The 21,194-nt window shown below is 44.2% G+C and overlaps 1 protein-coding gene across 1 annotated transcript; it reads right to left on the bottom strand.

Moving 5' to 3' along the window:
• Positions 1 to 8,543: 8,543 nt before the first annotated feature.
• Positions 8,544 to 18,721, bottom strand: tgfb1a (transforming growth factor, beta 1a). Its single transcript, XM_030743830.1, has 6 exons — positions 16,705 to 18,721; positions 11,633 to 11,917; positions 11,305 to 11,533; positions 10,731 to 10,881; positions 9,657 to 9,767; positions 8,544 to 9,569 (listed from the first exon to the last, which is right to left on the bottom strand). The coding sequence occupies exons 1-6, from the start codon at positions 17,027 to 17,029 to the stop codon at positions 9,522 to 9,524; spliced, it is 1,149 nt and encodes a 382-aa protein (XP_030599690.1). The 5' UTR covers positions 17,030 to 18,721; the 3' UTR covers positions 8,544 to 9,521.
• Between the last annotated feature and the right edge of the window lie 2,473 nt (positions 18,722 to 21,194).

Genomic DNA, 21,194 nt, shown 5'->3' with positions numbered 1-21,194 from the left:
CTGCATCATCCTGTGATATCAGCCAAGTTTTGATGTAGCAACACACAATCTTACCTCATTCTCCACCTTTTTAGAGTCCATTACCAGGTAAAAGGGGCAAAGCAAAGCAGTATCAAAGTCTGTGACGGACCCACAGCTCGCATCTGGACAGCAAACTTGAAGCACTTGAGCTCATAAAACAATAAAGAGCCCGAGGGTTATCTATCAGAGAGAGGGTGACACGTAAGCCGAGCAGCTGTGTGACCCGCTGCAGCCCTCTGAGCCGGCTCTGCGGTCGCTGTTTTCACGCTAGTTAACGGTAGCGACGACATGTTGTGGCGACTAGTTTATTTTATATTGCAGGCTGCGCTCCTACTGTTTATGAGCAATGGATGATTGAACACAGCACACATGGTCAGGCTTTCCCACAGAAAGGAGCCGGCATCACGAGTGACTCAGGATGTCTGGGTACACACATTCTGGCCATTAGATGACTACGGGACTTAAAAGGAAAGGAAGACTTCAACAGGGCTCTGCAGACAAGGTGGAAAGAGAGACGGGGTGTTGAGAAATCCACCCCAGACTTCTTCTAATGTGGCCCGATTGTCTCGAGAGGCGTGAATAACACTAACAAACAAGCAGAGGAGCAGATTCAAAACAAGCTGTAAATATCTGTCAGGAGCAGCATTATAGTGTACACAGAGATGTTTTAAGTCACTAATTAGACACGATAACTTTGCAGTGTCAATACCAGCTGTGAAGCACAAATACAGACTGAGAAACCCTGCACAGTGTCTGAAAATATCCAGTCACACATGAGCAGGCCATCCAGGATGTTGTGGGGGAGAATTTCCTCTTCCTGTTGCTCTTACTGTTGGACTTTCCTGTCAGTTAGTATTGACTACTGACAGCACATTGGGAACCTTCCAGGCTCATCCCTTAACCTTTTCAGTCTCTCTAGGGAGTACGATTTGTTACCGTAAAGTATTAGTTTACATCCTGAGCTCTTGGGTGGCCAGGCAGAGGAGGCAGCATAGATCTGGGTGCTTTTTGGACCAGGTGGCCCCTTGTACCTATTTGCAGTGCAGACCAGCGGGTATATCTGAAAGAAAATGAGGACCACACTCAGCGGTGAAGTCACACGTGTTCATGGTGGTGTGAGCCAAAAATCAACCACAGATACCACCTTCCAACTTCTCACTGGACTTTCGTAGAATGAATCAGAGCTTTCTCTTTACCATCAAAAAGTTTGTCCCAAATACTACTGTGGAAGGTCTGGTGTGTGTGAGCCTTTATGATTCAGCAGTGCCGGAGGGGCTGGACTGTGGTGCTGATGCTAAGATAGACTGGTTTGAATTAGTGCCTTCTTTCCAAGTCTGGGTCCTGTTATACCTGTCTGACACAGTTCTTTGTTTCCTCGTTGTGTGTTGAGCGCATGTGTGTGTGAGAGGCTGTTGGCCAAACTTTTTTTTGTTTGCTGCCTTTAAGAGGAGGAAGCGTGGTTATTACAGGCTTAGAAGAAAAGACTAAACCAAAGGAAGGAGAACACAGTAAAAAGCAATGTTTGAAAAAAACTTCACTTAAAATAAAAGCAGGAAACCCACATTATCAAAAATCTTTTATAAATCTATTTAAAGAAAGAAAATTTATCTGAAAATCTTAGACCAGCTTTCCTGTATTTTTAAGTGGTCTTCAGGAACAGTTCTCCAGGCTTCTTGAAGGACAGTCTTTGGATGTTTCTGCCTTTTGCTCCGTTCTCTGTCAGGATGATCCCACACTGCTTCAGTAATGCTGAGGTCTGGGCTCGGGGAGGCCCATCCATGGCTGATGGTGCTCCATTTTTCTCTCCAGGTATGATTTTATTGCATTGGCAGTGTGTTTGTGTCTGCCAATCAAATGCTTTCCTGATGGTACTGCACGATGGATCAAAATCTTCTCTGCATTCATTCATGTGTCAGTTTTGACCAGCTGAAATGATGGCCTACCACCGTTGTACCCCTGATCTAGTCTGTACATATTGATGACAGTTTGAACCAAAGATTTCTAATTTGGATTCATCTCACTATAAAGTTGCCACTGATTGTCAGTCAGGTTCTTGTGTAATGTGGCAGACCTCGGCCTTTTCTCCCTGTTTCTCTTCCTTAAAAATGGCTTCTTGACTGAGACCATTTCTGATGAGGCTCTAGTGGACAGTAGATGGCTCAACTCAAAGTCGGGTCTTTGCTGGATTTGACTTTCAGATACTGTTTTTCAGGCCTGACACTTCTCCTTTTGCCCTGCACTTGTCTAGTTTCCTAAAATTTAGGGACACACTGTATACCATGCTGAGACATGCTGAGTTTTTCTTTTTTATTAATAGCTTTATGGAAATCCCCCTGTTAGTTGTGTTAGTTGTGTGCTCTGATTGCTAGTGCCTAAAGATACACTTTAAAATGGGTTCTTTGTTAAGTTGTCTGTTGTGTGTAGGAACAACACTGGTTCATCCCTCAATTTAGGTGCCTTTTTTATGCTTGAATGATTCACAGGTCAGTGTTACATGGCTTAACAAACAAAACAGACATTCCTTTGAAAGTGACCAGAAAAATAAAGACCAGCCAAAGTCCAGAGAGAAACTCAGAAAGACTTTCAGACCTTCAGACGACCTGCAGACCAATTAGAAGAAAGCCCGGCTCTTTGACAGCAAAATATAAAGAAATGAGCAGAAATATCTGAGTCAAAATGTTTCCATGAAAGAACGTTAAAGAGCAGTAAAGTTTAAAAGTACTCTGTCTTGTCCTTTTCAGGTGTAGCTTTGACATGTGAGCATATATACATTTTGCAGATCTAGATATGAGCGTGTGCATGAATAAGTCATGGTGAATGAATATTACCATTGCGTGCGAGAGCACATTGATTGGGAGGAAAGTGAGGAAGGTTTGCGTAAACCACAAGTAATTTCTGCTCGCTACTGAAGTGCCCCAATCACAGGAAATGGGTGTTTTTAGAAATGACTCAGCTAGCTTTGACCTCCGCCTCCCCCCGGCTCCCTAACACATCCACCCTCTCCTTTAGGGCTGCTTTAATTAGAAAAGCAACTCGTTTGTTTTTCTTTGTCTCAACACCCAGTTTTCCCCTCTCTCTTTCTCTGCCTTTTAAAAATGAGCGCATCCCAAGTTTGATGATGACTCACAGCTTTTTCCTCCACCCAGTGCTCTCATGCACTCTCCATCTCTGTGTAATTCAGTTGGCCTAGATTCTAGATTTTGCCTTCAGTTCAGGGATGCGAGGGAACAGCTGTCACGCAGATGTGTGCCCTCATCTTACCTGCTCAGGTGTGTTCAATCCGCAGAGCTCAGCGCTTCCTCAAACTCACAGTCCAACTTTGTTAATGTCATACTGGAAACGTTTATGTATTTACCAAGCCTGTGTTGCTCAAGGCTAACACACACACACACACACACACACACACACACACACACACACACACATTTGTGCATCCCATCTACTTACACGTACACAAACACTCACATGTTGCTTCAAAGGATAGCGTGTCATAAACAGTGGTACTGGGAAGGAGGAATGTGTTGTTCATTGGGGAGTTCAGAGCTGGTGGGGAGAGAAAGGAGGGGTGGGAGCATGCTGACCGATGTCCCTCTGAGTAAAGGCAATGGAGGAACAGGCTGCCAAGGTTTTCTCTCTGCTGTCATAACCTTTGCACCCATCAGTACAGCTGAGAGCTCCACTGACACATGAGGCCACAGATCACGGCTGACTAATCTAAAACAGACGCTGTGCAGAGCTAACCTTGAAAACCTCACACCTCCCGAACTGCCCATTTATCCAATAAGAAGAGTCGTGTTACCTTTAACCCAAATTTGTGTGTGCGCATGTTCACGGGATGAGATTTCTTTCTGTCCGCTGTTTAACGCCAGCGTGTGATTTGTGAGTTCAGTCACACCTCACTTAATTGGAGTCAGCAGCCTTGCCCTGGCTTTACTGTGTGTGTGTGTGTGTGTGTGTGTGTGTGTGTGTAATAGTGCATGAATGAACTTAAGTTTACTCCACTGTTTTGGGTCACAGCTTCAGTTCTTGGCTGCTCCAAAATCAATAATGTTTTACTGCGCACAGTTCTGTCTTTATAGTGACTGTTTTGTCCAACCAAACGTTGGTCATAATGCAAAAAGGTAAAAAAAAAAATCACCTGTAATTTTATTTAAAAACCAGATCAGAAGACTTGAGCTATTCAGTGAATGAACTGAGCTAGTGGCTCGTGGGAAAAGTGTCACTCAGAGTGGAAAAACCCTCTGAACACAGTGACCAAAACGGTGCTTTGCTTTCAGTCATCCTTTGTTCCAACAAGTGCAGCCAGCCGTTTTTACCTAAATAAAATGATTGCAGTACATATGCCACTTGACTAGTAAAGCAAACATCTTGCAAAAGAGCTGGATATTTATACAGCAGATGGTGGAGAACAATGCAGAACTAGCAGAAGAGCGAGTGTGAGCGCTGCATAATTGTTGGAAATAAACATTTAGACCATACCAACAACATCTGGTCATCAGCTTGTTTGAGAATTATTCCTTTCCCAAGTAACCAAAACAAAAACAAATCATATACAATTAAAATTACTGCTGTGGTCAGATTTTACGAGCCAGCAGATTATCTCGATCCAGATTAGAAGAGTTCAGTTTTTGTAGACCCAAAGCCCCAGAAAGATGTTCAGAGTTTTTCAATTATAAAACCACTGAATGACAGTAACTCGTCAGGGGAATTAAGCTTCCCTCAAATACCATCCCTCACCAGTTCTTCTCCCCTTCTGCCGTCACCATCATCCACTGGGACGTGTTCCTCAGCGGGGACTGGGAGATTAAACTGTTATTTAGAGCCTGCCTCTCCTCTGGGTGTAGATCCTGCTTGGACATTGTTGTTTTTTCAGAGCCCTGAGCCAGGTCCTCTCTGTTTATTACCCAGGGACATGGTAGCTGTTTATAGCAGCATATCTGTCTCTGTTTGTCCAGGGACACACACACACACACACACACACACACACACATAGAGAAAGAGAGAGGGAGAGAGAGAGAGAAGGAAGGAAGGAAGGAAACGGAGGGGCGGTGCCATGAGAAGGAGCCAGTCCAGCGATGTAATTGGTACCCTTCCTTTTTTAGAAAACATTTCTTACTTACTGAGCTGAGGTCCAGCAAATGAGTCAGGGCCCAGCATGCTTCATTACCACATTCACTGTCATATGGTTTATCAGACTTTCCCTTTGTACACTCCACTTTGAAGAGGTTTTTTTGTTTCTCCTCACTCTTTGATCCTCAGAAGTTAAAGCTATGACACCAGCTCCTGGCTATTTACATGACAAAGGAGCTCAGGAACCATCTGGTGAAGTGGAAATGAACTGCTCTCATTTGAAGATATTTGTCCGACCTCAGTTCCTTTTTACTTTGCTGACATCAGTGTGAAGCCTTTTGGGTAAAAAAGCCAGAGAGAACACGTGTGTGGTATTTTATTCTCTCTCTGTCCCTCATTCGCTCACTCGTCTCTCTTCTTCCCCTATCGCTTGCTTTGTGATTGCAGGTGATAACACAAATTTTTCAGGGACTCTTCAAAGAGCTGGCAGGGGCTAACACAAGGATTAGAAGGAAAAGAAAGAAAAGAAGAAGCGAAGCAAGAGATATGGAGACACGGTCGGCTGCCTCAGACTGTGATAAGCATCTGCTGCAGGTGTGAAGGAGAGGCAGTAAAGGCTTGACAGGTGGAGAGAGAAGAAGCTGTCAGCTCATGTCTAACATTTTCCAGCGAGCATGTCAAAACTCCTGTAGATCTGTACGCACGGGTACGCTTCTGAGGGCTCACGATTCAAAATTAAATTTATATGTATCGGAACCTTTTATTTAATTATAATTTAGGTCCATCAGAAATGTAAAAGTCAATTACAGTTATTTCAAATCCTGTAGACCTAAAGTAGACCTAAAAGGAAGCAAAATCATATGAAGCACAAAAGAAAGAAAGATCACATTTAAGGAGCAGAAAAGAAAAAAGGAGTACAAAGATGTACAAAACAGAAGTCAGTACTCAGGTAAACTTGTTGTATCAGTAGAGATGGTGATGTAATTACCCAGTGACGTCCTAAATTAAATCACCCTTGTCTCAAACTGAGGGGGGGGGGGGAGTCTCGTATCAAACCAAAAAAAAAGATTTTTTTTGAAAACTTCACATTGCAAAACTTTGTCTTTAAGCACTAAAGCATGTTTATTGATGTTTGTGTATTTGTGTGTTTGCACACAGTTTCAGCACCTGGAGCAACAATGGATTTGAGCAGCTGTGTGTGTGTGAGGCAGAGCTGAGCAGCAGCAGGACATCGGGCTCTGTTATTAAGGTCGCAGCGAGCTCCGCCTGAGTCCACGGGAATTATACCAGCCCGCTTCCCTGCTCCACGTTTTAATGAACAGTTGTGGTGGAAGATTGGTGGACGTATAATCGCACATTTCGTACAATAAGACGGAACCCAAAATACCATTTCAAGACCAGCGGCACGATGTATCGGCTCACATGGAGCACGATCGTTTTTTGATTATGAACTTGGATCAGCAGCACACAGACAGATAAAAGAGGGTTAAACAAAGCACATGGATGCAATTAAAGGGGCAGTTGTGTAAAAATTGATGAATAGCAACAACAAAACAATTTTCTTGTTACTCATGCAGTTGTATAAACGCTGCAGTTGTAAAAGAACACCTGCTTGACCCTGAAAAGCTGCAGCCATCTGTCTTACGTCTTCTCTGTTGTGTTGAATCGTGCTTAATTCAAGCCTTTATTTTTCTTCGGATGGACCGTGCTCTGGGATGTGCTTCATTTTTAGCAGGACGTGTCAGCAGTTTAATTCAGTCCCATAAAAAAGGGGCCTGAGAGGAAGCAGCTGCTTAGAAATGAACATCACTTGGAGAGGACGGGGCTACTTAGGTTTAACCTCCCTCTGGGGCCGTTCCATTAACAGCAAAGATTGATTTACTGGATGAGTCTCTTGACATCCATACCCTTTGTTCCATCATCACAGGGGAAAGTGAATAAACAAGACTGAAGTTCAAGCAGTTTTAGAGTGTAGCATTTAATGATCTTGCCTCCTCCTCCGTCAGAACCTGGGTTCTCCTTGTTCAAGTTGGGCAATGATCCTGTTTCCTTGGCGAAAAAACCCCCATTAACATTCCAATTACATTTCCCCTATCACGACAACACGGTACACATTGTACTTTGGCAAGATTAGAACCTGGCAACAGATCACTCAGAATCATTTTGAGAGGTGAGACCAAAGAGGACTCATTTATTTTGATGGTGTTTCATTATACTTTGTTTAGCTGCCTCTCCAAACAGGCGCTTTGTGTGTTCTTTCATTGGGGGAAAATTGCTGGGCCTTCTCTGCGTAACATGACCAGCCTTGGAACAAGATAGCACTGATCGCTGTCACTTTGTGAACAGCACGAGCATCCCCCACACCAGCCACCAGCACAAAGCTTATGTAAGGCATTTGATGTTGGTGTGCTCGAGCTGTGTCTGTGTGTCAGTGGGTTCAGTGTTTTTGTGTGTATGTGCGCAGTATGTGTGTTTAATTTTCCATGTAGTCACTGCCCTTAAGTCTGGGACTTACCAACGGGTCTGGACCTGCTCTCCTCATTCCCAGTTCAGCCTCATGGGCTGACAGTAATCCCTTGAGTACAGAGTGAGAGGGGTGGAGCTGGGAGGGTGGGGGTGGGGGGGGGTGCACAGAGATCATATAAAAACCTGGAATGGCATCCATCCCTTCAGGTAAAGGCAATGCCAATAAGAGGACAGCGTGTCTGGGCAGTCTTTGCTGTCGGTGAAGTCGAGCGGGACTCGCTGCTCTTCTTCGGTCAGCCTGCAGTTGTTCTGAGTAAACGGGCATCCAGCGGTTGACCAGAAATAGTCCACACGCACCTGGCATGCTCCACGCTTTTCCAATGGTCCATCTGTCTCCCGACTCTGGAAAGCCATTGTACGCAATGTGCACAATGTGGGTTTAAAAAAATTCGATAAAAGACATCAAAAAAGAGAAGTGGTCGCATACTGAAGCGTGGGAGGAAAAGGAGGTGCGAGGGGAGTGGTTCCTGCCTGAGAATGTTCAACAACAGCCCTGAACTTCAACCTGCTATGACTATGAACTGCAGTCATAGTTTTATATGAGCCAGAGTTACGTTTTAACCTTATTTTTTACCTCATGCTGCTCTGCACAAGTTTTAACATGTTTATCGAAGGCAGCGCTCTGTGTGTGAAGGATGATGAAATGCTTGCCTACATCACTCTAGGTGTGTTTTAGTTTGTGCTTTCGTAAAAGCATCTCCCAATTAAAACACGCACATACACATACATGCACCGACAAGTACAATACAAACACGCGCGCGCACACCTACACAACACAACTCTGTCAAGTGGAAACATCTCATGTGCTTTATTTTGCTCATAAAGTCTTCCACGAGATAATTTAACATGTTTATTTGATTTTTTTTTGTAATATTTACAAATGGACATTTTAAAAGTAAGTGCACTATAAAAACATAGAAAGCTGATTTAACGTGATGGTTTTATTCCTAATGAAAATCATACAAACCAGATCAACTCTTGAGTTATGGAAAAAAATTATATTTTAGATGAAAGTTAAAATCCTCGTGAAATTAAAATCAATAATTTACCACGATTTAAAAAAAAGAGTCTGAATGGCTTTCATACCAACACTACCACCACTACCATACACAACGTGTATGCTGGTAAATTCCCAGAGCGACAAAAACATGATGTCATCACTGTCACTACTGCTGATATGGCCCTTGGCTTTGACATTCAGTTCTGAACATTATGAACACAAACATACTGATAAAAGACGCTTTAGAAGTCACACGAAGGAACAAAGTAGAATTAATGGAGAGTCCCTGCTGGATGAAAGTCCTGCCGTTCAGTCAACAGGGAATTTCCCCGGTTGGACCGTCCCCGGGTTTTTTTCTGTCCTTCTGCCATCTGAAAAACACCTGCAGCATTATCTTTGAGGAAAACCGCAACAGCCGTGGCTTTCCACATGGAATTTAGCACCTTTCACTGTGACCTCTCTCAGAAGATGATGTGGCCAACTGAAATGTCCCACGTTTAATTCCTCCCTCATGGTTCATTGTGGTCCTCATGCTTTTTTTGTCCAACGTTCTTTCCCCTTACAGCAAACTGACATACTTTTGTATCTGCAGTATTACTGCTTTACAGAACTGTCCATGCAACAAATAAATTAAAGACAGACATTTTATTATTGCAAGGAAATTGTATATATATATATATGTATATAAAAAAACTATGATCTTTAATATCTAAAGAAAAGGAGTCTGTGGGTTGATGTGCAACAGAATTGATAACTGAAGGCTTGCAGGAGAAAGGCTGGCAGTCCTGATGCCTCCAATTTATCTCGAGTTCTCTGTCACATGTTCTTCTCTGTAGCCTCAAACGCAGCTTCTTCCATCCCTCTGTGTTTGAGAGCAGACACAGCGGAGTGTCCTCTTGTAGTTTTAACTACACTTGCAGGACGTCACAATCATATTGGACAGCTGCTCCACCTGAAAGAGGACAATAAGAGCGATGTGAGAAATTATCTCCAAAAATGTTCTGCCAACATTTGGCCTCAGAGGCTGCAGTATAGATACCTTGTGTTTCCTGCCCACGAAGTAGATGATTGGCAGTGGCTCGAGTGTTTGTGGTGTACAGCAGGGCTGGGCAGAAGCTCCTGGATTATGATGTTTATACAGAGCCAAAATCTGTAGGCGACATGGATGAGAATTTCACCACCAAGAACACGTGCGCCAAAATCTTCTTTGCTAAAATCTTCATATAAACCACAAAGTGTTGCTGCAATACTGTTGCCCAGTGTTACACATGTTTGTAAATAAAGAAAAATCCTGACTGATTATGAGGAGTAGTAAATGCTTCAAATGATATTTAGCTTTTTAAACGAGTGAAGATCCAAGACAAACAATGGCTGCATTTTCAGACGTCGCTGAAACAAAATCTTAGTCGTCGCTTCAGCGAGTCGGTGTCTGTCAGCCCTAACCGCATCGGACAGGAATACCAAACAGGAGGCAAAAAGAAGCTGCTCGTCACAGCAGGTAGCCCTGCTGACCTTCCTGATGCAACCCGCAAGGCATTTGTGTCTGCTCCGGGTCTCGAACCAGGGAGCTTTCATGTGTTATGAAAATGTGTAAACCATTACACCATGAATACCAAACATTAGGCATTGTTTTACTGACTTCAGAATCAGAGCTTCATGAAACTAATACAGTTACTTGTGAGGGGGATTCAAATGTCTGCACCAGAATTTTTCATGATCTGTTCACTTCAGATGTTTCAGTCCACATCATGGTGGCCCAACCAACCAACAGACTCTTCCTACACAAGTGTTGCTACTGTAGCAAAATGCTAAATTATTTGAAATAGGCCTGTAAGTATTGAATTAGGAATGAGTATGTCAGCATATGAATATCACATTGTAATTTTTCTCATCGTCAATGAGTCCTGTAGTCTGCATCATGAACTATAATTAGAATTGCCCGCATGCAGTTTTATGCATGCAATTTCCTAATGCTGTGAACCTGTTCACCCATATGGCAATAAAAACCTTCTGATTCTGATTCTGATTCTGATTATGCCTGTGCATTTCTGACCCACGGACTGTAGTTAGAAAATATGATTACTTCATCATTGTTAGCATATGGACACTATACCTGAGAATATTTGTTTTCAGCATCCCAGATATAGGTGCAGGACCCCATGCAGTAGTTGGCGTAGTAGCCAGTTGGCTCATGGATCCACTTCCAGCCTAGATCTTTCCTGAAGTCAATGTACAGTTTCTTCAAACAGCAGTTGTGTGATTGGCTGCATAAGAGGAAACAGTGTTAAGAAGTGAGACGAGGTGGTGCAAAGATGTTTAGTGCATAGATACTGTAGAGGGTTCATGTCACTTTTAAAGCTGTAGCATTGATTTAATATAAAAACACATCCAGCGTCAGCACACAGCGTTACGCTCCATTTCACCCTATGGTGGGACCTCGCATGCATACTCCACCTTGTGCGTAAATGAGGGGGACAGTGTAAAGTGGTTCATCTATCTCTCATAAAGCACTTTAAAACTGCAGTCCATTTATCATCCAGCCTCCTAAAGGACCACAGAATTACAGCGTGGATAAACAGGGATGGCTGATGTTTGTTGTTTCTGTATCTCTGAAACTGCTCGTGGTTTACTGGGTCGCTGCTGCAGCTTTAAAGCTCTGACAAAGTACAGTGGAGTAATGTGCTTACGTGGAGCAGCTGTCTGTCGTGTCAGGGGAGCGTTTCTTGCGCGAGTGGGAGGGGCGGGTGACATTTTGAGGGATAGATGTGGTCAGGATGTAGGGTGGCTGCTGCACCAGCTTCGCCATTTCTCCGATGTCTCCTCTCTTGGTCGAAATCCCAGAGATGGAGAATTTTAATGTATTGTCACTACTGCCGCATTCACAGTACCGCCGAAGTTCAAACTTCTGTTCATTGCCTAATAACAGAAAAAAAAATAAAAATCATGAAATGTTATCAGGAAATGAAATGAAATTGCACATGGGCTGAATTTCATACAAAGAAATGCTTATCTCACTATTTGACTGGAGCCAGCTCTGCAGGGGTTCGGTCACATCAAACGACAGCCATTTGTCCTTCAACTTGTTTGTGATGAAGCGAGAAGCATGGTAATGCATCGCCGTCCCGTTGCTGTAGTAGAGCTCCACTCGCTGCTCTAACTGAATCTTGGGCTCCTTGATGAGCATCCGCAGCTCCGCGCTGGTGAGCAGCTGGGAATCCCCGATGCTGTTCCTGATCTCAGAGATGTCGAAGGACATCGAGATGGCTGTGAGCTCGTAGGCAGAGTCTGTGTCATTGTTTTCTGCGTGATGTAAAAAGGGGCAATTATGATTTACGGACAAACAACCCACGTAAGTGCATCTTATAGTCTTTCAGTGCAACCTTGTCCGTAAAGAAGGGGAATTAATTTGGTGGCAGATGTTCTTTAAAGTTAGTTATTATGTATTTTTTTTTAGTATATTAGAATTTCTTATTTTATTGAAAATTGTAAAGACAGTTATAAAATGTGGGGCAGTCTAAATGTTGGATCGTGTCTCAGCAAAACTTACAACTTCCCAAATATCCCTGCACGTCTGTCTCAGCAACTCTACATCTTTAAAGTTGGCCTGTGTGTGGCTGGAGACCCGAGCAGGTGAACTTGAGGCTGTTCAGATAAGCGGTTCTCTTTATTTTGTTCTCTGCTGTCCATGTTTCCACTACAGCGACTGCTGCTGCTCCACTCTGTGTGCTGGGGAGGGGCACACATACACACACGCAAGAGGCCTGCTTCTTTGGCTATCTTTGTAAGGAAGCCACCACAACTGTGTCAAGCGACGTGATAAAACTCTTGGTCTAAAACTAAACTGGTTCTCACAAATAGAGATGGACTTTATGATTTCATTTTGTGGTGATTATTGTCTGCGGTTTCCTGTGACAGGTAACCTCGTTTTTACTTGAATGTGCAGTTCTCAAGAAAGCCTGGAGCCTATCCCAGCTGCCATAGGGCGAGAGGCAGGGTACACCTGGACAGGTCACCAGCCTGTCGCACGGCCAACACAGAGAGACAGACGGCCATTCACACTCACAATCACACCTATGGGCAATTTCGAATCACCAGTAAACCTAACACCACTAACTGCAGCTCTTTGGACTGTGGGAGGAAGCCAGAGTACCCGGAGAGAACCCACACAGACACGGGGAGAACATGCAAACTCCACACAGAGAGGCCTGATGGTGGATTTGAACCTGTGAGGTAACCACTGTGCTGCCCACTCACTCCTAGAGCTTATTTGGTAAATAGTCTTTAGTGTAATATGTGTAAACACAAGGAAGGAAGTATGATTTTTAAAGGAACGACTGGGCATTGTAAAGGTAGAATTAGTGGACATGTGGCTCAAAAACATCGGGTCTCTAATTCTTAGCTTCATATCACTGTGTTCTTTTTATGAATAACGTGTATGAAAAGCCTCTTTCATGAATGCTTTTACGCATTAATCAAATAGAATTGCTAAGTTCGTCGTGTTACTCAATAATCATGACTGCAGCCAAACACTCATCTGTCCCAGCTGCTGCTAAAGTTGACCACGGTGAGTATTTCTTTCTCTTACGGTTTTGCTACTCATGCGTGCAACTTTAATTCCCGAGTCGGCCCGTACCATGACAGCAAGAAGATACCTACAGAGCCTGATAAAAGACAGAGCCAGGCTACTGGAGGCTTTAACATCGTAAATCTATCCATGTTACATTACAGCAGATTAAGTCGAACAGTGACGTGCAAAGATAAGCACGGGAAGGCCGACGGTCGAGAGTGAAGTGCTGTAGAAAGCAAGTGAGAGGCTCAGAGAGGGGACTGTAACTATAAAAAAAAATGCTAAGAAACGGCAGAGTGAAGAACACACTCGTGTGAATATAACTCACAGTTGTGAGGGGTGAAAGGGTGTGAGTGGGGGTGTGGAGAAACTGGAGATGTGTATCAATGGAGCGCAAGGTCTGGCCCGAGCCCAAACCCTCTACTCTGCCTCAGCCTGCCAAAGCGAGGGTTCTCTGCTCTCAAGTCCGGGAATTACTCTCTGGCAGGAATTGCAATCCAGCCTCGCATACTTGCGCTGCATACTCAGCACAGGCTATACCAGGATACTCCGTGTCACGGCTGCTCGTGTATCATCTACCATCTGCATTGTAGCCGAGGTAGTGTTTCACCTCTCGTAGCGAGGCTGAACTGAAACTGAAAAGAACTGATGTGGAGTGTAACGGGAAATGAGATGACAGTTTACTGGTACCACCCAGAACAGTCAAATATTGGGTTAGAAGCATATGAATGGAAACATAGACCACGACAACAGCAGCAGTATGTGAAGTGGGATTAGTGTGCCAGGCAAAAGCATGCACGGAAACTCACAGTCTTATTCTAGCCTGAGAAAAGTGAGATAAATATGTTAAGGGTTAGAGAAGTGTTTGCAAAACAGGAAATTAAGTCACTTCCCCTCAGAAGCATATTGGCTGCAGTACCATAATTACGTCGAAGCTTTATCTTCACTTCTACTTTCTAATTAACAGAGTTTGCATTGTCTCCATGCTCCGCTCGCTGAAACAGTTATGTGATTTAAATCAATCCACATCTTGAGTATAAAGTGTAAGATATCAACTTCATGCTCAGCTGAAAAAAAAAAGTGCCTCTCTTCTGGATGGGGTAAAGATAGCATCCTGGCCTGCATACTGATGTGGGTGTGGGGGGATTTATGTGTTGAATCAAGGCCTATCCACAGGTAAGCCGGGGACAGCTGTTGTGACAGGTTGAGAGACAGCTCTATAATTACCAGTAGGAGGAACCAGATTCCAGCAACTGGCTAAATATCGGCCTCCTTCCCTCTCAGCCCCACCTTCCCACAGCCCACTCATCGATGTCCTGTTTCCCCACTTCACCCTGTTTCACACTTGCTTTGGTCCCCTGTTGCAACTCCTCTCTCACACAGCTTTAACTTCATTTACTTGTAACTACAATAATTACTGGTGAACTCATTCTGTCCCAGAATAACACAGAGCGGCTGGTTTCCAAATGAGAAGTGTAAATGACATGATCTACATTTGGACCAAAATTCCTTTAAATATGAGAAGTGAGCTTGTGTGGGCTTTAAGGGAGAGATGTGACTGTTACACAGCAAAAGGAATTTAGCCTAATCCACCACACAATTACCATGATGAAGACTAAACCTATTATACTCTAAAACGCTCTGCACACAAATATGCTTCCCCGTAGGCTGTTGTTGGGTACTGGGGAAGTGTGAATTGCCCAGTAAAAATGAAATGAAGGAAAGTTTTGTTAATGGAAATTTTTTTTTTTTTTTTTTTAAAGTTTGTTGATATTCTGTTTTAGTCTTTATCCTCTTACTGGCAACCGAAAAGCAGAAGCTGGAGCCTGAAGTGCAAAACAGTTCTTGATGGGCCTTAATATTTTTCTTTATACATCTGGCATTCTCCTTTTTTAGTGTGCGGAGGCTCAACGTGGCTCCACGGCGTGATGGTTTACTCATTCGCCTAACAAGCGAACCTCCAGGACCGGACCGGCAAGATTGCTAGTTCGATCCCAGGAGGAGACACAAATCCCGTGTGTCTCCTCCAGCATAAAAATCTGCCAAATCAATACCTGGTGTGGTGACCCCTGGTGAGTAAGGCAGCAGCTGAAAGTAGCTGCTGCCTTATTAGAAGCTGACTCAAAGCAGTTCTCTGAAGCTAAGACAGTGGACGGGTGTTTTGTGGCATTCCAGATCTGTAGGAAACACATGCTCCCCATGGGCACCGCTTACACCGGACCTGAGTCACTCAAGATCTCAGTGGCCATCGGCCTGTCTTCCTTCCTGTTAAGCTGCCCTGTCACAAACACACTGCAAACACAGTGATATAATAAGCTCAGGAAACCCTGCAGAGAGAGGAGTGCAAAGGAAAGACGTGAGAGAGAGAGATTTGGATGACTGTGGTTAAACATACATGCTGAAAATAGTGAGGGGGGGGGCAGAAATGATGGAGAACAAGTGACAGGTTAAGCAAGGGAGAAGCCAGTGCTCAAGTTACAGGAAAATCCCAATCCCCGAGGGTCAAAGTGAGAGAGAACGAAGAGAAAACGAAAGAGAAAAACAGCGAGCGAGGGTGAATTCATGCCTCTTCCTATCGCTTTTCTACTTTTCATCCTGCTCTTTGGTTCTTATCTAAGCACAACTCAATTTTGCTCTTCGTTTTGAAAGTTTCTTTGTTCTCTCGTTGGAGCGCGATCCATCCACTAAAGTCTTTTGTTTGAAGTGCTGCATAAAAGGGGCACAGTGTGGATGGCTGCCTGACAGGGTGAAGAGCACAGAGAACAATGGAGCACAGAAACAAAACCAGAAAATATGTTTATCGTAACAGTTTGGGAGTCATTAGACGATTACAGCCAGAAAACATTTGGCTGAACAAACATCATGAGCGGCGTTGCCAAACAGCACTAATAAAGCAGTAAAAATGCCATGGATATCATGTAAGCAACACATGGCATCAGACCAGATGCAGCACACAGCTCTGCTAACTTGTAACGCCTGTGATCTCTGAACCCCTGAAGCTGCCTGAGGATGTTTGGTGTAGATCATAAGGGGTACATGTGTTGAAGGAATTTATGGACAAGATTGGAGCTGACACCAGCCATTAGGCATATAGGGATTACTTGGGGCTGTAACCTCAAACCTCTGGCCAGCACTATGTGTAATATTGGCTTTGATCCACAAAATTCCTCAAACTGTCACTGTTTCTTTGACACTGTATATTTAGTGGTTTCTAATTCAAAGGGAAATTGTTAGTAATGCTGCTGTTAGTCCTCAGTTAGCAGAGGGATTAACAGCAGTGTTTAATGCGAGAGCTGGACATTAACTACTTTTCAAAGTGGGAAAGTATCAGTGCAATGTTAGTGTTCACCTCGAATTATGTGACTCAACTGCTTGTAAATGTAGCGGCATGAATAACAGTCATTACTTGACATTCAGCTATAGTTAAGCCACCAACAATTACCCCCTTTCTTAATACTGGATCAGGGTTCACAAGGATTGATGATTTATGTACTGCTCCTGAGGGCAGTCTCATACTCACTGGTCATGTTGAACTTGTTCAGCACCTTGGCAAAGTACTCCTCCTCCTCTTGTTCTAGGGACATGTCTTTCTGACCCATAACCTGCAGATCGGTCAGCATCTCTCTGGTGCTGTTGTAGAGCGATAGCAAGTTGGCAGGAATGTTTTTCTTCTCCCCGGCTTCAGCTGGCGCCTTTTCCAAACGCAGTTTGCTGAGGATCTGGCTCCTAATGGCCTCGATGCGTTTTTTCTTCACCATCTCGAAGTCCACGGTGTTACATGTAGACAGACTTGTTACATTGTCCACCATGTACACAACCATCAGCATCAAGAGCCACAATTTCATGTTGACAACCTGACTGTGCAGTCGCTTGTGTTCTTTGGAAATTCTCCTCCAACTTTTCTTTCAGTGCCTTCCTCCAACTGGGGATCCTTTGGGAACAGTGAATCACCCTGTGGAGAGGTGTCACTGACGCAAGGTGTTTACACACGACAGAACAATTACAGCAGTGTGGAGAGTCCTGAAAAGTCACAAACACAGCTGTCACTGCTGCTGTGAAAAGTACCTAACACTGGTGCCTTATTTGCATAAAGGCAGGTGGAGAGAATCCCACTGAGCAGACAGACATCCAGCCTCTGACTCAGCCCCACAGGTAAGCAGTGACGTCCCAGACTGTGAAGTGAGCTCAGAACAGAGCTGTCAAATGCTAAAAGAGCCCACGCGCACAGGCAGACGGTCCCTACAACACCTACGGGTCCAAAACAAACCCATCAAGGATTCAGACCAATTTGTGACTGATATAATAATATCTATATATTATATTACTATAGAAACTGAATCCTGCCTCTGTCGGAGCACATATATACCCCTCCACGTGTCGGCTCAGTCTCTCATTACACGACCCCAGAGGCAACCTGAGTGAACGTGGACAGAGCAGCAGGGTGCTCAGCAAAATGAAGACGAATGTTGGCAGAGACCAGCTGACTAGCTCCCGGAGTCTAACCTGGCACCACTTTCTTGTTGGTGTTTGACCATCGGGGTCTCTTCGCAGATTATCCTGGACTTTGGTTTAATGACACGTATTCTGTAATAAAGGGAAAATACCAATAATAGCCTGTGCTTAAGGAGTTTGAAAATAGCCTTCCTATTTTTTTAGTTGGGTTTTTTTTTTTTTTTGGTTTTTCCTTTTTTAGGTTTGGTCAGATGACCTCAGCCTTCCCTTAAAGCTGTCAGAGGCTTCCAGTCAGCCCTGAGCTGATCAGATATCAGTGGTGAAAAGAGAGAAATTGTTGTCAAAACGTACTTTGCCAGCTTATTCAACACCAGTCACAAACCTACGCGTGCCCCTACAGAAAAACATTTGACAGACATGTACTGCTCTCGGCTCTGACTACCTCTTTTTACCAGTAACAGCATGTGATCTGTGTACAGCTGCACTACACCAGAAATTGCTTTCAACGCCTCTGTCTCATGCCCACTTCACAGACAGAGCAGCTGTCTCTCTATCCGTCTCTTCACTCTCAAACATGATAATGGGACCGTGTGCGCTCTCTGGGTTCCACTTGTGAGTTTAAACGACTCAAGCAGGCCTGCTATCGGAAGATTAAAATGTCAGTGTCAATGAAACAGTGTCCTCCGGCAACAGAGTTTAAGTTTGACACACCTTCTTTAAACGATCGTCTCTAAATGATGATGTGCCATCCAGACCCAGCAGCAGTAAGAACAGCAGCAGCAGGAGTAACAGTCCCTCTCAGCGTGTGCTGTTTTGGTAACTGGACTGCAGTCTCGTCTCTGTCCTCTCTTCCCTCTATCCATCCATTGGTATCACCTCGTTATTTCCCTCTACAGTTTCTTCACACCTTCCTCCTTCGATGCTCTGCTGACGAGACTCCCTCTGCTTCACTCTGCCTCTCTGCTCGTGCTCTTTCTCTCTCTCCTCTTGCTTGTCAGAGCTTGCTGGTGACAAAGTGATTTGTGGGAGCTCAGATAACTTCTTTTGCCTCGCTCTGCCTCTTTCTCTCTCCCCCTCTAGCTCTTCTCTTTCTCTTGTTCCTGTTACTCTATTAGAGCGAGGAGCTCTCCGCCCAGGAAATGAGGGTAACGGCCGCAGTGTAAAACATCTGCTGTTTAACTTCTGTCCACATCAGGAAGCCAGTAACTGAACATGCTTAATAACTGACTTTAGAGGCATTAGCTCTGTCACACTGCGATGTCTGCCACTGAGGCACTGATGACATGTCAGCAAGTCTCTCGCTATATGGGCTCCACATTTACCTGGTGGATACAAAGGTGTGTGCCAAAACATGCCAGAGAACTGAGCCACTTGAAACACGCTGGTTTAAAAATAGAAAAGTGAATTTGAGAGGACAGAGGGCCAACCAGGCACTGCCCCGTGTCTGGGTGCTTTTTAGAGGTTAGATTGTGTATTTTCAAAAGAAGGGCTAGACTCAAACAAACCGGTGATGATTTCAAGCTTTTTGTCTTGGTCTGATGGAGGTTCCAACAGAGAAGTAAAGATAGCAAACTGTCATTCCACAGTGTGCATGCCTGGAATTTTTAAAGGTTTTCCCAAATGTGTTTCCTGTCTGTTATGAAGAATAAGCTGTTCATCACAGACTGATAATAAACAGTGACATTCAACATTAGGGAAAGTCAGGGCAAAAATCCCCTTAGATTCCAGCAGTAATGTAACAGGGGCTGTTCTGGTGTCAGCTTCTCTGTGGCTCTGATTACTTTTAATCATAAGAAGGTGAGAAAAACATTTAAAAAAAAAAGGCTTTCAAATGTCAACAACCATTACTGGACGTCAGGCAGCCACAGCATCAGAAGCATATACTGTCTGTGCATGGACACCGGTACCGGCTTCGAACCTTCGTGGGCCGGACTTGTGCCGAATCAGATGGTAGTGTGGAAAATGGGGCCAGAACCTTTGGGTCTTGGCTGTGTTGTTGATCTATTTTTGAGTAAGTCTTTGCAGTGTGGCAGAGTGTGTTGCTCTGCTCGGGGGGGGGGGGGGCTGGGCGTGCCTTTGCCGCTGCATCAGTGTTTAGGTTGGTATACGTCACAGTAAAATTCACGTGAATGCTCGGACCCAAAGTTTCTCTGCACTATAAACAGATTATCCTTTTAATGTTACTGTGTGTGGTTTTAATGTTGTGATCTATGTAATTTGTGTTGTGATGTGTAAGTTTTGATTGGCATGCACTGCCACCCGGTGGACGAAGGTGGTACGCTGGCTGTAGAAGTGACTGTTCTTGGTGATAAGTGTGGGGTTATGGACCCCGAGTCTACTATTTCAAATGAGTATTTTTTGTCCTCTATGAGAACTGTGCATTACAAATGCATACTGCTGTTTGAACAGCGGCGTAGACGAGACAAACAAAGGTCAGTGCATTGTGAAAATTACAAGAGAAAAATAATCTCACACACAGACACAGTCTTGAGAGGCAGACCTAATAAACACTCACAGTCCAGAAGATGTGTGGTTGAAGACAAATGAAGCAGATTAACTGTTTTTAATGGCTGGGAAGTCCTTTTATCCCTTTATTCCCTTAACCGGAAATATATTCTGGAATTAAATTAAGAATCAGCGCGGGCCGAGTGTTCCAGGAAACCCCTGAACGCCGTGCTGAAGTTTGTAGTCAGAAGTCAGTAGCAACGCATTCATCTCTTACTGACGCCGCACAACCAACACGTCTGACCAGTCTGCCATGGGGCATTTCATACCTGTCACCACAGAGCCCGGATGGCAGCACCTCAAGGTGTTTCTGTGTCTCTGAGCACAAGAGTGCAACGCAGACTGTTTTTGCTGAATGATTCTTTGTGTGATGCTGCTAAAGATCCCACACAGCTGTGGCAAACACTGCAGTCTCTGAAGGAGGGGGAAATATTCACAGTCAACAGAGAGAACAGATAGTCTATAAATCATGTTACCACATCAGATGTTGTAGGCTCTTACAACAGTCTTTCCAGCTGCTGACAGTGTTGAGAACTGGCACGAGGCTTGCTCTGGGACTTGGTTTGGATAACAGCTTTTATTCTCAAGGCTGAGGTCCACATTTCCTAACCTGAAAGTTTTAAAATAGATCATGTTGTAGATACTATGCGTGACGGGTCATTCGTTTTAGCAGTTATATCACCGGCCATATTGTAGTACTGGGTTCGATCCTCTTTTACTTTGTCTTATTTCTTCATGGGACACATTCAACAAGGTGCTGGAAACATTCCTCACAGATGCTGGTCCATGACAGCATCACGCAGCTGCTGCACATTTGTCGGCTGCACATCCACGATCTCCCATTCTGTGTCATGGTGGTCATAAATGGATGGACATGGTTTAGGTTCATACCTGAGCTACACTCAGGCAGACTGTGGTGTTTAAATGATGCTCAGTTGGTACTAAGGGGTGTAAAGCATGCCAAGGAAATATCTCCCACACCGTTACATCTCCACCAGCAGCCTGAATCATTGATATAAGGCGGGATGTATCCACGCTTTAATGTTGATCACA

Source organism: Archocentrus centrarchus, chromosome 13, assembly GCF_007364275.1.
Source record: "Archocentrus centrarchus isolate MPI-CPG fArcCen1 chromosome 13, fArcCen1, whole genome shotgun sequence".
Classification (NCBI taxonomy): domain Eukaryota; kingdom Metazoa; phylum Chordata; class Actinopteri; order Cichliformes; family Cichlidae; genus Archocentrus; species Archocentrus centrarchus.
The sequence above is the reverse complement of the archived record's forward strand: the minus strand, read 5'-3'. Positions and strand labels throughout refer to the sequence as shown.

Excerpts from the sequence above, each read along its gene's own strand:
- tgfb1a (XM_030743830.1), bottom strand. The coding sequence starts at position 17,029 with ATGAAATTGTGGCTCTTGATGCTGATGGTTGTGTACATGGTGGACAAT. Across the intron at positions 11,534-11,632 it reads GAGCTGGCTCCAGTCAAATA|GCAATGAACAGAAGTTTGAA; the intron begins GTGAGATAAGCA and ends TTCTGTTATTAG. Across the intron at positions 9,768-10,730 it reads CTGAAAACAAATATTCTCAG|ATTTTGGCTCTGTATAAACA; the intron begins GTATAGTGTCCA and ends TGTCGCCTACAG.